A 14,812-nucleotide genomic window follows, 5' to 3' on the forward strand; every position below is an offset into this window, starting at 1 on the left:
TCTTACAGCCTCAAGTATACACACTGAATATACTTTTAAAGCAATAAAAATGACCATAGTGTTTTATATGTGTTAATAAAATACCTGTGACAATATGTGATGTTGTAGCCACAGAATGTGGCTGTGCTGTAGACTGTGTTACCATGGAAACAACAGAAGACTGACCTGGATTTACCGACATTACTGTTGTCACACCACTCTGTAAACACATCATAAACAACATTACTCATCTGTACTAAGCTAATTTATCATTATCATTTCATTTAAATTGTAAATTAGTGTTTACAATTTAAACTAGAAAATGCTTTTGTAAAAAAGCGCATGTCTCCCCCAATGCAAAGTCCTATAGGCAAGAAGTCAATAGGGGTCAGGAGCGAAAGTCAAAGAGACAATGATGGTTGGCTGCAATAGGGATCATCTACTTGGCATGTCCAGTCATCCTGCTAAATTTCAACACTTTTGGCCTAGTGGTTCTCAAGTCACTGTTCAGGCTCCTGTGACCTTGACCTTTGATCAAGTGACCTCAAAATAAATAGGGGTCATCTACTCTGCATGTCCAATCATCCTATTAAGTTTCAACATTGTAGGTCAAGTGGTTCTCAAGTTATTTCCAAAAAATGATTTTACATGAACAGGCCACTGTGACCTTGACCTTTAATAGACTGACCCCAAAATCAATAGGGGTCATCTACTCTGCATGTTCAATCATCCTATGAAGTTTCAACATTCTGGGTCAAGTGGTTCTCAAGTTATTAATTGGAACTGGTTATCAATGTTCTGGCCTCTGTGACCTTGAACTTTAACGGAGTGACCCCAAAAACAACAGTGGTCATTTACTCTGCATGAACAATCGTCCTATGAAGTTTCAACATTCTGGGTCGAGAGGTTCTCAAGTTATTGATTGGAAATGGTTTTCCATGTTCAAGCCTTGAACCTTGACCTTTAACAGAGTGACCCTAAAATCGTTAGGGGTCATCTACTCTGCATGACCAATCATCCTATGAAGTTTCATCATTCTGGGTCAAGTGGTTCTCAAGTTACTGACCGGAAATGGTTTTCAATGTTCAGGCCCCTGTGACCTTGACCTTTAACAGAGTGACCCCAAAATTGTTAGGGGTCATCTACTCTGGATGACCAATCATCCTATTAAGTTTCAACATTCTGGGTCTAGGTTCTCAAGTTACTGACCGGAAATGGTTTTCCATGTTCAGGCCCCTGTGACCTTGACCTTTAACAGAGTGACCCTAAAATCGTTAGGGGTCATCTACTCTGCATGTACAATCATCCTATGAAGTTTCAACATTCTGGGTCAAGTGGTTCTTTAGTTATTGATCGGAAATGGTTTTCAATGTTCAGGCCCCTGTGACCTTGACCTTTGATGGAGTGACCCCAAAATCAATAGGGGTCATCTACTCTTCATGGTCAATCATCCTATGAAGTTTCAACATTCTGGGTCAAATGGTTCTCTAGTTATTGATTGGAAATGGTTTTCAATGTTCAGGCCCCTGTGACCTTGACCTTTGACGGAGTGACCCCAAAATCAATAGGGGCCATCTACTCTTCATGACCAATCATCCTATGAAGTTTCAACATTCTGGGTCAAGTGGTTCTCTAGTTATTGATCGGAAATGGTTTTCAATGTTCAGGCCCCTGTGACCTTGACCTTTGACGGAGTGACCCCAAAATCAATACGGGTCATCTACTCTTCATGACCAATCATCCTATGAAGTTTCAACATTCTGGGTCAAGTGGTTCTCTAGTTATTGATCGGAAATGGTTTTCAATTTTCAGGCCCCTGTGACCTTGACCTTTGACGGAGTGACCCCAAAATCAATAGGGGTCATCTACTCTTCATGACCAATCATCCTATGAAGTTTCAACATTCTGGGTCAAGTGGTTCGCTAGTTATTGATCGGAAATGGTTTTCAATTTTCAGGCCCCTGTGACCTTGACCTTTGACGGAGTGACCCCAAAAACAATAGGGGTCGTCTACTCCAGCAGCCCTACAACCCTATGAAGTTTGAAGGTTCTAGATAAAATGGTTCTCCAGTTATTGCTCTGAAATGAAGTGTGACGTACGGACGGACGGACAGGGCAAAAACAATATGTCTCCCCCAGAGGGGGGGGAGACATAAATATCACACACTATGTTACTAGCAAACAGGACTGCACTAATAACAAAATTGTACTGATAAAATAAAATTTAATGGATGTACCTGTAAATACTCTACCTATCTTCTTTGGTAAATGATGCTGGGCCCATAGTGATCAGTATTTTAAATCTTAAATTAAGACTGAGTCTTCTAAATGCTAAGTTTTCTTTTTTACTTTGTCACAGCTAAATCTGCACAGATTGTTATGAAACTTTGCATGTCTCTTCTGCAGCAACAGACAGTTCAGCAAAATTTCATTAGTACAAATTGGCAATGAACAAAGTTATGGCAAATTAAATGTTTGACTATTTTAAGTCCAAGTTTCAGACTTTAAACATTTACAATGTGTGTCTAGCACTCCTTATAGAACATGTAGTTTTAGAATATTCTTTTGGATCAGTGTATCAATAAACAAATCAAGTACAAGTGAAGAAATATCAACCAGGAAGTATTTTATGAACAATATTTATAATGTAAAGGTGATATAGATATGCAACTTACAGGTGTGTTCGACGATGAAGTACCGCCAGAAGAAACACCCAGAATTCCCTGCTGGTTCTGTAACACAGCTGAGTTAGTGTTTATCATACTGATAGGAACAGCTATACTGCCACCAGGTAAAGAGAGGGACACCTGTAATTATGTAGAACAAAGGAGTTAGTCAAATTATTTTGAAATCATGTCAGCTGTTTTAGGAGTTCTTCAAAAATTTCCATACAGCCATATCGGGAAAACTAACTCTGCCCCCATCCGGCCATGTCAATGAAACAGAATAATCTGAAAGAAACTGGTAGGTCACCTAAGGGATATTGCAATCAGTTTATTTTGAAATCAAGTTATAATGCTTTTTTGGAAAGCAATACTTAAAGAGATGCTAACCTTACCATGTTTCACCTTGACAAGAAATTATCACTACTTTACAAGCCTTAAAGCTTGTTTATTACCAATGCAATAAGCTGATAAAGTGTAAAAGCATAAGTTAACATTAGGAAGACTACTTTTCCAACGACAAAATAAACAATTATTCGAATTACAGCTTAACCCATTCTTATTTAGCTAATTTCAGTAATGTAACAAGAAGCTAGGACTTTTAGATCTGTGTGCTTAGCAAAGCCATTTTTTGCATGATCTTAATTTCAGAGCAGCTGCAGGAATATTTATTCAGACATCTTTATTTGAACACAAACTATTCAGTTTTGATAGATTTCTATTACATAATGGTATATTTACAATTCATAGATGAAACTGATCACAGAAAAGAAACTTTCAAATAGTATCTCTAGATTTGTACACAACAGTGACCTCTCCATCATATATAAATGCTTATTTTTGCTTTAATCCAATGAGGGTTTAAAGGGAGGTAACTTAATTGTCTTATATATGACTACCAGGATGCTGATTAAATTTCAGTTTTTTTTGTTTTATTTTTGCAAAACCTTTAGTTACCTAAAGTTGACACACTGTTTTCAATATAGAACTTTACTGAAACTACATGTATTTTCCAGTTTTCATGCTGGGAGGCAGACCCCAGATTCCCTTTTTTTGTAGGGATAATACACGTTTTTTTGTGTATTAACGTCTGCAGAAGCCCGCGGGATTGTTTGTGACCGAGACCGAAGGTTGCGGTCACAAACATATCCCAAGGGCTTCTGCAGGCGTTAATACACAAAACAAACGTGTATTGTCGCTATTCTTGCATAAAAAAAACATTACACGACGACTAAATGCATTGTTTTCATATGTGATGACTTGACGATTCCGGTACATTTTTTATTTACCATTCTTGTTGTTCTTGGAAACGGTAAACATGTTTTAAATATCCATAACCGGGGCACACACAACAACAACACTAATAAAAGCGTGATTTGAAGGTTTTTGAGCATCTTATTTTTATTTTTAGTTATTACAAACGTTACATTACACATAATTTTGCATATAACTTAAAAATTTGATAAACAGGAACACAATTGTTTTAAGAGTAACAACTTTACATTCGAATTATTTTGAGTACGAACAAACAGAGTACGGATGAGTACGAAGCTAGTGACTAGCTTTTGAGGTTTATTATATGAATTCTGCAAACAATCAGGTAAAAACAAACCGACTGATACTAACAAAAATCATTAATATAATACCTAAAAACGGACAATAGCACAAGTTACACGCGATACTTATTTATTCACAGTTATTTATAATAACTGAACAGACGCTTTGTAAAGGGAGTAAACTCTAAGAGAAGCTAGAGCGTACATTGATGGGGGCAGTACGTTTGGGGATGGAAACTGATACAGCTAAACATACTATGGATTGCATTGTATCTATAATGCTACAAGAAGAGGTTATTATGGAAGAAACAAGATGCAGATGCCAAATATCAGTCTGCGCAGAAATACATACATACGTCCCTGGCAAAGCATTTCAAAAATAAAAATCATGTATTAACAGCACGTGAATTGCCTTGTTTGCACACGATTTTTCTCCCGTTTATACATAGGCGGATCCAGTGAAAAAAGTAGTTTTTATGCAAGAATGAGCAAAAAAACAGTACCTAGGTCGAGCTGCTAACCTTCACAAACAGCCAGGATAGTTTACCAACAGTAAAGAATTCTACAACACACTCAAGGTTTCAAACCTACAGGGGCAGGTAATCAGTAATTTGAAGATAGTGAGTGACCTTAACTGCTCCATCACAGATGCCCATTCAGTCACTTTTAAAATATCAATGAACAAACAGTGTCAAACTTTGTAACAATCAAAAGGATAAATGTATACCTGCATGTTTTGCAGACCCTGTAGATTGGCAATATTCATACCCGGCAGTCCAGTGAGATTCTGAATGTTGATGTTAGGTGGTATACCTGTAATGTTGGCAATGTTGATGTTGGCAACACCTTGAGGTTGATGACTGATGCTGGTAGAGGCTGGGGTTGTGTTCTCTCCTAACAGAATATACACACAAATATACAAACATGTCACTGATTCAAAAACACAAATCTGATACAGTGATTGAAAGAGATCTCTGCAATTATTTTCAGCTAAATATAACATGCAGAATCACACCTTATGTTTAGGTAAAAGGTGTTAATTACTATTGAAATGAAACACAAGAGGTACAGTACAGTTGAAACCCTATAGTTCGAACTCGTGTATCTCAAAATTTCAGCTATCTCAAAGACATTTTCAAGTCCAATCCCTAAAACATGTGCAGAAAAATATTATTTTAAGACAAATTTCTGTTATCTGGGGCAAAACACTCAATCCCTTGGAATTTGTGGTACTGAGTTCCAACTGTATTAATCCACTACAAGTTCCTGGTGCAGAACAGTGATGTCAGCTAATAGACACACTTTTGAGAACAAATCAATGGAAAACTATGTTGAAGAAGAACAGAATCTGACAAAAATAACATAAATACAATCTAGAATGATTATAGAAATTACAGTTTGAAGCAAAAACTGAACTTTACAAAATGATAAAAAAACTAGGTGCTTTTGAGAAAAGCGCATGTCTCCCACAACTGCCTAATCATCTAAATAGTAATCTGTCTTTGTATACTGTTTGAGGCCTTTTGGTATTCACATGTTGGAGTAACCGAGCTACAATGCTGTGTCAGTAGTGGTAACTGGTCTACAATGCTGCACCGGTCTACAATGCTGTATTGGCAGTAGTGTAGTGGAGTAACCCGTCTACAATGCTGCACTGGTAGTTCAAGTTTGGTGCAGATCGGATGAGAAATGTTCGACTTAAAGAGTGCAGACAAGCTTTGTGACACACAGACAGGAATAAATCAATGTCTCCCACACCACTGTGTGGTGGGAGACATAATAACCAAGATGTGTTTACCTTTTGTAACTTAGCAACAAGCTAGAACTTGGCGGATACAATTGTGTAAAAAGTATAGATAGGGGTAAGCAAAAAAAGAAACAAGCATGATGTACATACCTTGTACAATACTGCCAACATTTGCCTGGTGTGTGGTTTGTGCCATGTGGTGTATGGTGGAGGATTCTGCAGTGAGGCTCGACTTCCTGCCCAGCCCTGGAGTCTGCGGAGGTGGTGATACTATTGAGGGTGGAGGTGTGGGTGTTGGGGTATGTGTGGGGGTTCTAGTGCCTGCTGCTTGCTGCTGGGTTAAGATCTGAGCCCCACCCGCTGATGATGGTGGGCTACCAAATAGCTGTGCTATAGGAGATGCAAGGTAATTTGTGAATATAAAGCAAACAGGCAAACTACATTTATTAATACTATAACAATATTCTAATTTCATTTCTAAAAGTTCTGGTATTGTATGTTTGCAAATTGATATAGCCACAATTAAGGTGATATTTAATGATCTACAGCAACATTTTATTGATAAAACTGTTATTTATCCTTAGTGAAAGAGGTATTTCATCAAAACCAAATACAAAGTGTGCAGTATTCTTCTATATGAAAAAAATATTCAAACATATTCCTTGTGTAAGCAAAGCTTGGATCAGTGTGAATATCAGAAATGTGAAGTATAATGATTACTACCTATTGGGGGTTGTGATGTAACAGGACTAGCTGTTGGTGTGTTGTTTCTGGAACCTATGCTCGTATGTATTCCAAGCTGTTTCAGCCTTTGAGACGCAGACTGTGATTGGCTAGCTTGCTGCAATCTCTGTGTTGCTAATGGTGATTGGCTGATGGATGCCGGCTGCATGTTTACCTGAATTTGACTGGCTGCCTGACTGGAATTACCTTAAATATTTGAAATTTGAAATTTAGATTAATACAGACTCTTTCTCCGGAAAAAAAGCTATTTATGTATCTTCGATAAATGTGCTTCAACATATACAAGATTGAACATAAGCAGTATAAAATACAAAACCTTTCATAAGGAAATAACTGATTTAAATCTCCTGAGAAAAGATGTGAAAATATATGTTACACAGTGTATCAATTTAACAAAATAGTGAGTGTTGAGATATATTACACACACATATATATATATATCTCTCCATCTTTAATTATTAGTGAGAGAAATTGTTGAGAATGTTGCTTTGTTTTGTTCTGTAGTGTTTTAAGTCATTCTCTATACAAGTAAAGGCCATATGGCAACTTTCCAGCATTAACAGTGAAGAAAGACCATAGGTGCGCTTTCAAGCATTATTTCACCTTGGCTGGACCTATGGCTTTCCACAAGGCAAATGACTTACTTCCTCACATGACCTGGACAGAGCTTGAACCCACAGACATGACAGGCAAGTCAGCAACCTTAACCAACTGGCCATGGGGGTCACACATGGGGACAGTGTAGTCCTACCTGCTTGTTGGATCTGCTGTGGTTGCTGGGCTCCACCTAGAGTAGGGCCTATAGACAATGACAACTGTATTGGCATAGATCTTTTCAAACTGCCCAGGCTCATTGTGGCACCTTGAGATAATTCTACAGTCTGCAAATAAATAGTCACTTTATATTAAATTTTCATCAAACTCACAACTCTGGCTGACAAGATAAGTATATATATTTTCAACCTAAAGAGAGGTTTAGACTGCAACTCCACATACCTCAGGTTACATCCATGTTTGAAACAGAAAAATCAACTTAAACAAGGAGACATACTATTTGAAACTATTAATAAATGTAAAAAAAAAAACCTATTCTCATGTGTAAACAACACCATCTACAAATAGATGTCTATAAATGATACTTTTTCAACTGTTCATTTAGATTCAATTCAGTATGACGCAACCACAAAACCATGAAAATTTGTGTCCTTGCTAAACTAAATGTTTTCAGTGTACTGGTATTTCTCTTCAAGTTGAATTTCATCTCACGGGCCGATACTCATCAACATTTTAAGTCAGACACTAAGGCTTATCACAACAAGGGTTCTGATGTCATAGATTTGTTCACACATATTGAAACTGATGATCTTTTTCTGAGCTGTCTGTAGGTGTAAGATGCAGTTTCATAGTTATATGTACTAACTAGCAAATTAAGTGAATTTATTTCCCCACCAAACAGACTGTTAAGTGAAGGAGGGGACTATATCTTAACAGATATTTTATTTCCAGATACAAGTTATGTACATTTGTGTAAAAGTTCGCAAAGATACATTCATTGAATACTTGGATATAGTCAATAAGAGCTGTCACAGGAGACAGCACGCTCAACTATTCCGATGCTGGATAGTGAAACTGGGCACATCTGAGGAAACTGGAGCTGTCATGGAATGTTTAATGACTCCAATGGTGCATGAAGATATTGCACAATAGCTTGAGTCTGTGTCAAAAATATTAAGTAATAAGAAAGGTAAAGATAGTGTATCAAAACACTACCTAAGTATAATTCTAAGCAAGAAGGGGGCATACTTCATAAAATATTGGTGCAAGAGTTATGCACCTTGTGTCATATGAAGTGTGTGATGATGTGAAACAACTACTTCAAGTTTGAATCAAATGCAATTTGCAATAACTGAGATATAGTGAAAATGCATCAAAATCAACCTTAAAATTCTAAGTAAAATGGGGCATAATTCATGCAAAGTTGGTGCCACAGTTATGCACCTTGTGTCATATGATGTGGGTGATGAGGTGGAACAACTATTTTAAGTCTGAATCAAATCCATTAAGTAATAACTGAGATATAGTGAAAGTGCATCAAAACTTTAACCTGAAACTCTAAGTAAAAGGGGGAATAATTCATTAAATACTGGTACCAGAGTTATGGGCCGTGTGTCATATGATGTGGGAGATGATGTGGAACAACTACTTTCAGTTTGAATCAAATCCATTTAGGAATAACTGAGATTGAGTGAAAGTGCATCAAAACTTTAACATGAAATTTTAAGTAAAAGGGGGTTAATTCATGAAATATTGGTGTAAGAGTTATGGCCCTTGTGCCATATGATGTAGGTAATGATGAGGAATAATATTTTAAGTTTAAAGCAAACCTACCAAGTAATTACAGAGATAAGGCCTCACCAAACTAAAAAGTTGTTCATCGGATTTGCCGCTCCTATATTTTCAGAAACACACAAAAAAAAATTTTTTTTTTTTTTGGCTTGCACTCGCCCCATTGAAAAAAATCAATCCAAAATTTTTTGGTGCGCTACTTTTTACGGACGTAAAAGTGTATAAATGCTTATAATTCCAGTCCCAGATTGTTCTCAAATGGATTTTAATCAAAATAAATACTTACAACACACACTTCGTCTATAATAAATCATAACACTTATATTTAGTTGCATTAAAGTTATTTCCCCTTTATGCAGTAACGCCATTTTCTTCAAATGTTTGCCAAATTACATGCTACAAAATCGATTTATATCATTGAAAACTGGATGAAGAAAAACATACTAATTTATTTGATAACATCAATCTACATTATTTTGGTACTTATTTATACATGTCACTTGTCTGTTTTCTGTTTTTCCTGTCCAAATGATCAGCATTTGCATACGAAAGTTGGTGGGGTAAGGAATTTACATTATGAGTTGTTTTCAGCACAGTTTTGATTTTCAAATTTTCCAATAATTTAGTAGACTAATGATAATGCATGTTAATCTCCATTTCAGACCTTAATTGCGACTTTGTTTCAACAAATTTAATATGTTATGAAAGTTTAAAGTTAGAAAAAGAGCTGTGCATAAGACATCATGCTCGACTTTTCTGAATCAGAGCTTTGCCAGTAAAAGGGGCATAATAGTCAGAAGCTTTGAAAGTAACAGAGCTATTGGTCATTACATAAAAATTAATTAAAAATATTCTATGTTAAAAAGGGGCATAACTCCGTTTAGATTAAGACTTGAGTATTTTTTCTCCTGGTGTAGACTTTGACAGTAAATAACTATTCTAAGTTTCAAATCAAAAGCTTTAATAGATCTAGTAACACTCACAGAGATTTATGATGGATCAAAAACATTGTAAAGTCAGCTAAAAATGCTAAGTATGGCGTAAGGTTATGCACTGTTGTTTATTACATATTTTCTAACAGCATTTTCAAAAGCATGCATTATTTGATTACAGTGTACTGTATGACAATGTTATTACTTTTTTTCACGAGTTCGCTTTGTTGTGTGTCTGGAGGTCAGATTTTCTCAATCCCTGGGGAGTTACTTTTTAATTTAAAAGGGCTATGCATTCTATTTTAAGGTTTTTGTTAGTCAGCCGAGAGCCAAATGAAGACAAATATATTTCTTCGCTCTTCGTTCGCTCCTGATATTCTCAAAAACCAAAAAAAATATTTAAATTATTTTTTCGCTCGCCACCTCAATTTTTTCAGAAAAAAATCCGATGAACAACTTATCAGTTTGGTGTGGCCTAAGGAGAAAAATGAGAAAGTGTAAAAAAACTTGAACTGCTGAAAGAATGTCAACCCTGGCGCCGGGGAGAGTAGGATAGCTCTCCATATACTTCGTATAGTCGAGCTAAAAATCCATATTTCTAACCAAATCAAGGGGGAAACTCTGCCCTAGTAACTTATAACTGTATTAAATTTCATGAAGATCCATCAATTTTTCGTTTATCAATCATTCGTTTTGTGGGAATTTATGAATTTTACAACAGCTAAAGGGCAAAAACTCTGCAGTTACTGAAGAGATCCTGCTGAAAGATGTGCATGCACCAATGGCACATCAAAAGGAAAATGCAGCATTATAAGGTCTAAGCTTCTATGCTTCAGAGTACCTGTGCAGCAGTTGATACAGGTTTTGTACCAGTCTGGTTCACTGTTGCTGTGGCAATGGTTGTAGGAGTTGTCTGGGTACAGGTTACTATAGGGGCCTGACCAGGTCTCTGTGTGGTAATCTTCACAGCCCTGCGACCTTCCTCTGTAAAAATCTCTCTGAACTGATCCAAGTATCTACAATACAAAGCACAGAACTTAGGTAGAAATATACTTAGATTTACAAGCTTGTTTCTTATAACTAAGGATGGGAAGGCATACTAATTATCTATATATAGCAATTAAATATTTGTACACAAAAGCTGTAGTTTTAACATCCTAATACTGTATATAGTTGAACCATTACAATTAACATTATTGAGATGAATATGCCACTTATGTTCACTGTTGATACAGTTTTGAAATCTAAATCCAATTTCAGAAGCTTAACAATTCACCGGATTTGTGTGCCACTTATGTTCACTGTTGTAAGAGTTTTGAAATCTAAATCCCTTTTTCAGAAGATAAACAATTCTTCTGATTTGTGTGCCATTGATACATTACCATGTAGTATGTTGTATTTTATGCCAATGACAAAGCTGAAGGCAAAGGGATATTGACAGAAATGAGAATCAAATCAGCCCATATACAAATAAAGGGAAATAAAATAGATGCAAGATGTATTTGAAAATATTAAAATGATATTCAATGCCTTTCAATGAACAATAATTTTTGATGAGGTTTAACTCTGAGCAATTGAACATGATGGATTTTTAGTCATGTTCCTGTGCAACTAACATCTACAATAGAGAATTGCACTTTACAAGCTAGAACACAGGTAAATACAAAATGATAACCACACCTGACAATTGTTAGAACTGTCAATGTGTTTGCAATTTAGAATCTGCAATTTGCACAATGACAGTTACCAAAATATCAACCATACCAAAGTAGGAATATTGAGCAATTAATTTCTTGACATATGAAGGATATTCTAGTTTTCTTATCTCCATAAATTTAATGCAGACTGAAGTTTCCAAAACAGAAGAAAAGAAACACATACATCATTTTTTAAATATTTAAATCTATAAATTTTATTAAAACATTTGTAAGAAAAACATATATTAAAATGTTTGAATATTTGTTCCCATCCTTACATATAATTCATGTTAAGACTAATGAAAATACAGACTATTCAGTTAAAACTTCCATGCAAGTATGATACAAAAACTGTACAATTTTGACATACAAACATCATAAAACCATGATAAAAGCTAATAGCATAACTGCTGATATAAGGAACTTAACTTACTTTTTCACCGAATCTTTGTTTCCCAGTAGAAATCTGTAAAACAAAACAAAATCTCTCAATTTATGACTAAAACAAATAGTGCGAAAACTCATTATTCATGCATCTTCCCAAGACATTCTGTGTCTTCTCTTTACATGTTTTTTGTCATGTCAGTAATTATTCAAAAAACCAAAATTCTTACTCAGTTCAAGTAGCCTCTAGTTATCAATATCAGTGCAGGGACTCATCTAAGAATCTTATGCATTCATGCATTCATCTAAATGTAAGTGATATATGTTAAACCAAACTTATTTTGACAGACAATTTACTTGTCTATCCTTAAGAGATCAACATTATTATGCCATCAGCAGAATCAGTGTACTCATAACCTGTAAAGTCAGGTGATAGTAAATTGTAGAAGTATGCCCAAAAATCAAATATGTAATAAATAAACTAGAAATGTGTCCATGGGACAGATGCCCCCACTACATGACAAAGGACACAAACTTTTTTCTAGCTCAGGGGTCATAACTCCTACAATAATGAATGAATCTGGACACGAAACATCAGGTGCACAATTGCACATGCTGACCAACATTCCTGTAAACTTTTGTGACTCTAGGTCAAATACTTTTGGAGTTAGGCGCGACACAGCATTAAAATGACCAATTTTTAACTAAGTCAGGGGCTATAACTCCTACACAACTGAATGAATTCGGACGCAAAGCCCCAGGTGCACAACTACACATGCTGACCAACATTCCTGTAAACTTTGGTGACTCTAGGTCAAATACTTTTGGAGCTACATGCGACACAACATTAAAATGACCAAATTTTTACTAAGTCAGAAGCCATAACTCCTACACGACTGAATGAATCCAGACACGAAACCCCAGGTGCACAACTACACATGCTGACCTACATTCCTGTAAACTTTGGTGACTCTAGGTCAAATATTTTTGGAGCTAGGCGCAACACAACATTAAAATGACCAATTTTTAACTAAGTCAGGGGCCATAACTCCTACATGACTGCATGAATCTGGACGCGAAACCCCAGGTGCACAACTGCACATGCTGACCTACATTCCTGTAACATTTGGTGACACTAGGTCAAATACTTTTGGAGCTACACGCAACACAACACTAAAATGACCAATTTTTTCGAAGTCAGGGGCCATAACTCCTACTGGACTGAATAAATTCAGATGCGAAACCCCAGGTGCACCACTACACATGCTGTCCAACATTCCTATAAAGTTTTGTCACTCTACGTCAAATACTTTTGGAGCTAGGCGCAACACAACATTCTCGGAAGGACGGGACGGACGGACAAGGGCAAATCTATATACAGCCCCCCGCAAAAGTGGGGGCATAAAAACGTCTCGATCATGAAAACAAATGAATTTATATGAATTTCTAGAATTTATGACAGAGATAACAGAAGCCATCATAGAAGACTTGCTGCCCTCTGCAAGCAGCAGTATATGGTACGGACAGTGATCCCATCTTCAGTACTAACTCTGAGTCAACTGAGTGAGCTTTGATGGTGGAGGAAGCCCCTAGGTACCACTTTCTGCATAATTTCATCATGACGGGCACCTGGATAGAACCATTAACCTTCCTTAAGGCAGCCAGATGGCTTCCTCACATGAAGAATTCAATGCATGAGTTATGCTCAAACCTGAATCAGTTCGGGGCAAGTGATCTGAAGTCTAGGACCTTAACCACTTGGCCACAGAGGCCCCCACTCCCAGTTCAAGCATAGCATATGCAGTAACAAAATACACAAATTCTGATTCAGGTAACTAGATTGAGTAATGATACAATTATATGTTTTGTTTATGTCCCGCCAACTGAATCGCCATTTTATGATGATAAAGTATTAAAAGGTATTTCATTATTAGAAGATGTAATAATATCTGTCATTGGTGAATATAAAGATGTTAACATGATGATAATAGGTGATCTAAATGCTAGAAGTGGAGAATTAAGTGACTGTTTATCTACTGAAGATAATGTTAGGGAGCTTGAGGAATATAACGATATGTTAAGAAGCCCTGTAGAAGAGAAACGTATATCTTGTGACAAAACTGTAAATACACAGGGTAGGCTATTAGTAGATTTTTGTAAAATATACTCTTTATATATAATGAATGGTCGAATGGGCCAAGACAAAAATATAGGTAACTATACATATGTTTCTACACAAGGATGTAGTGTTATAGATTATTGTATTTGTTCAAAAGATATTATTGATTTAGTTCAAAATTTTTGTGTAGATGAACGTGGAGAATCAAAACACTTTCCTCTTAACATTACTTTAAATGTTTCTGATGATTCTAATACAAATACCCGACAGACTACAGGTACTAGAGAAATACTCTATAGCATACCGCAAAAGTACAAACAAGTATTTCAAGACAGGACAACAGAATATTTTACGAAAGAACTGTTACACAATATGTGTTGTCAGATTGATAATTCAGAAAATGATATAAATGAATGTGGTTCTAATTTTGTAATGTCACTCAAAGAAGTTGGTAAATATTTTGAATGTAAATTTTCACCTGTTAAAAGACATACTGGTCCTTTATGGTTTGATAACGAATGTAACGTTCTCAAACGACATAAATATAAGTTATTAAGACAATATAGGAACCACAGATCTGAACACAATTTACATTTATACATACAAAGTAGAAAAGATTTTAAGAAATTATGTACAATAAAACAC

General features: G+C 36.0%; 1 protein-coding gene across 1 annotated transcript in view; it reads right to left on the bottom strand.

Annotated features, from left to right (window-relative positions):
- LOC123556452 (transcription factor SPT20 homolog) overlaps positions 1-14,812 on the bottom strand; it is a 77,175-nt gene that overhangs the window by 13,768 nt on the left and 48,595 nt on the right. The window contains exons 13-20 of the mRNA XM_053542661.1: positions 12,098-12,130; positions 10,809-10,983; positions 7,441-7,570; positions 6,669-6,875; positions 6,096-6,335; positions 4,926-5,092; positions 2,655-2,786; positions 85-199 (exon numbers count right to left, since the gene is read on the bottom strand). Of these exons, the coding sequence (XP_053398636.1) occupies positions 85-199; positions 2,655-2,786; positions 4,926-5,092; positions 6,096-6,335; positions 6,669-6,875; positions 7,441-7,570; positions 10,809-10,983; positions 12,098-12,130 (1,199 nt within the window). The remainder of the gene's footprint in view (positions 1-84; positions 200-2,654; positions 2,787-4,925; positions 5,093-6,095; positions 6,336-6,668; positions 6,876-7,440; positions 7,571-10,808; positions 10,984-12,097; positions 12,131-14,812) is intronic.

The sequence above is a fragment of the Mercenaria mercenaria genome, chromosome 5 (assembly GCF_021730395.1).
Source record: "Mercenaria mercenaria strain notata chromosome 5, MADL_Memer_1, whole genome shotgun sequence".
NCBI lineage: Eukaryota > Metazoa > Mollusca > Bivalvia > Venerida > Veneridae > Mercenaria > Mercenaria mercenaria.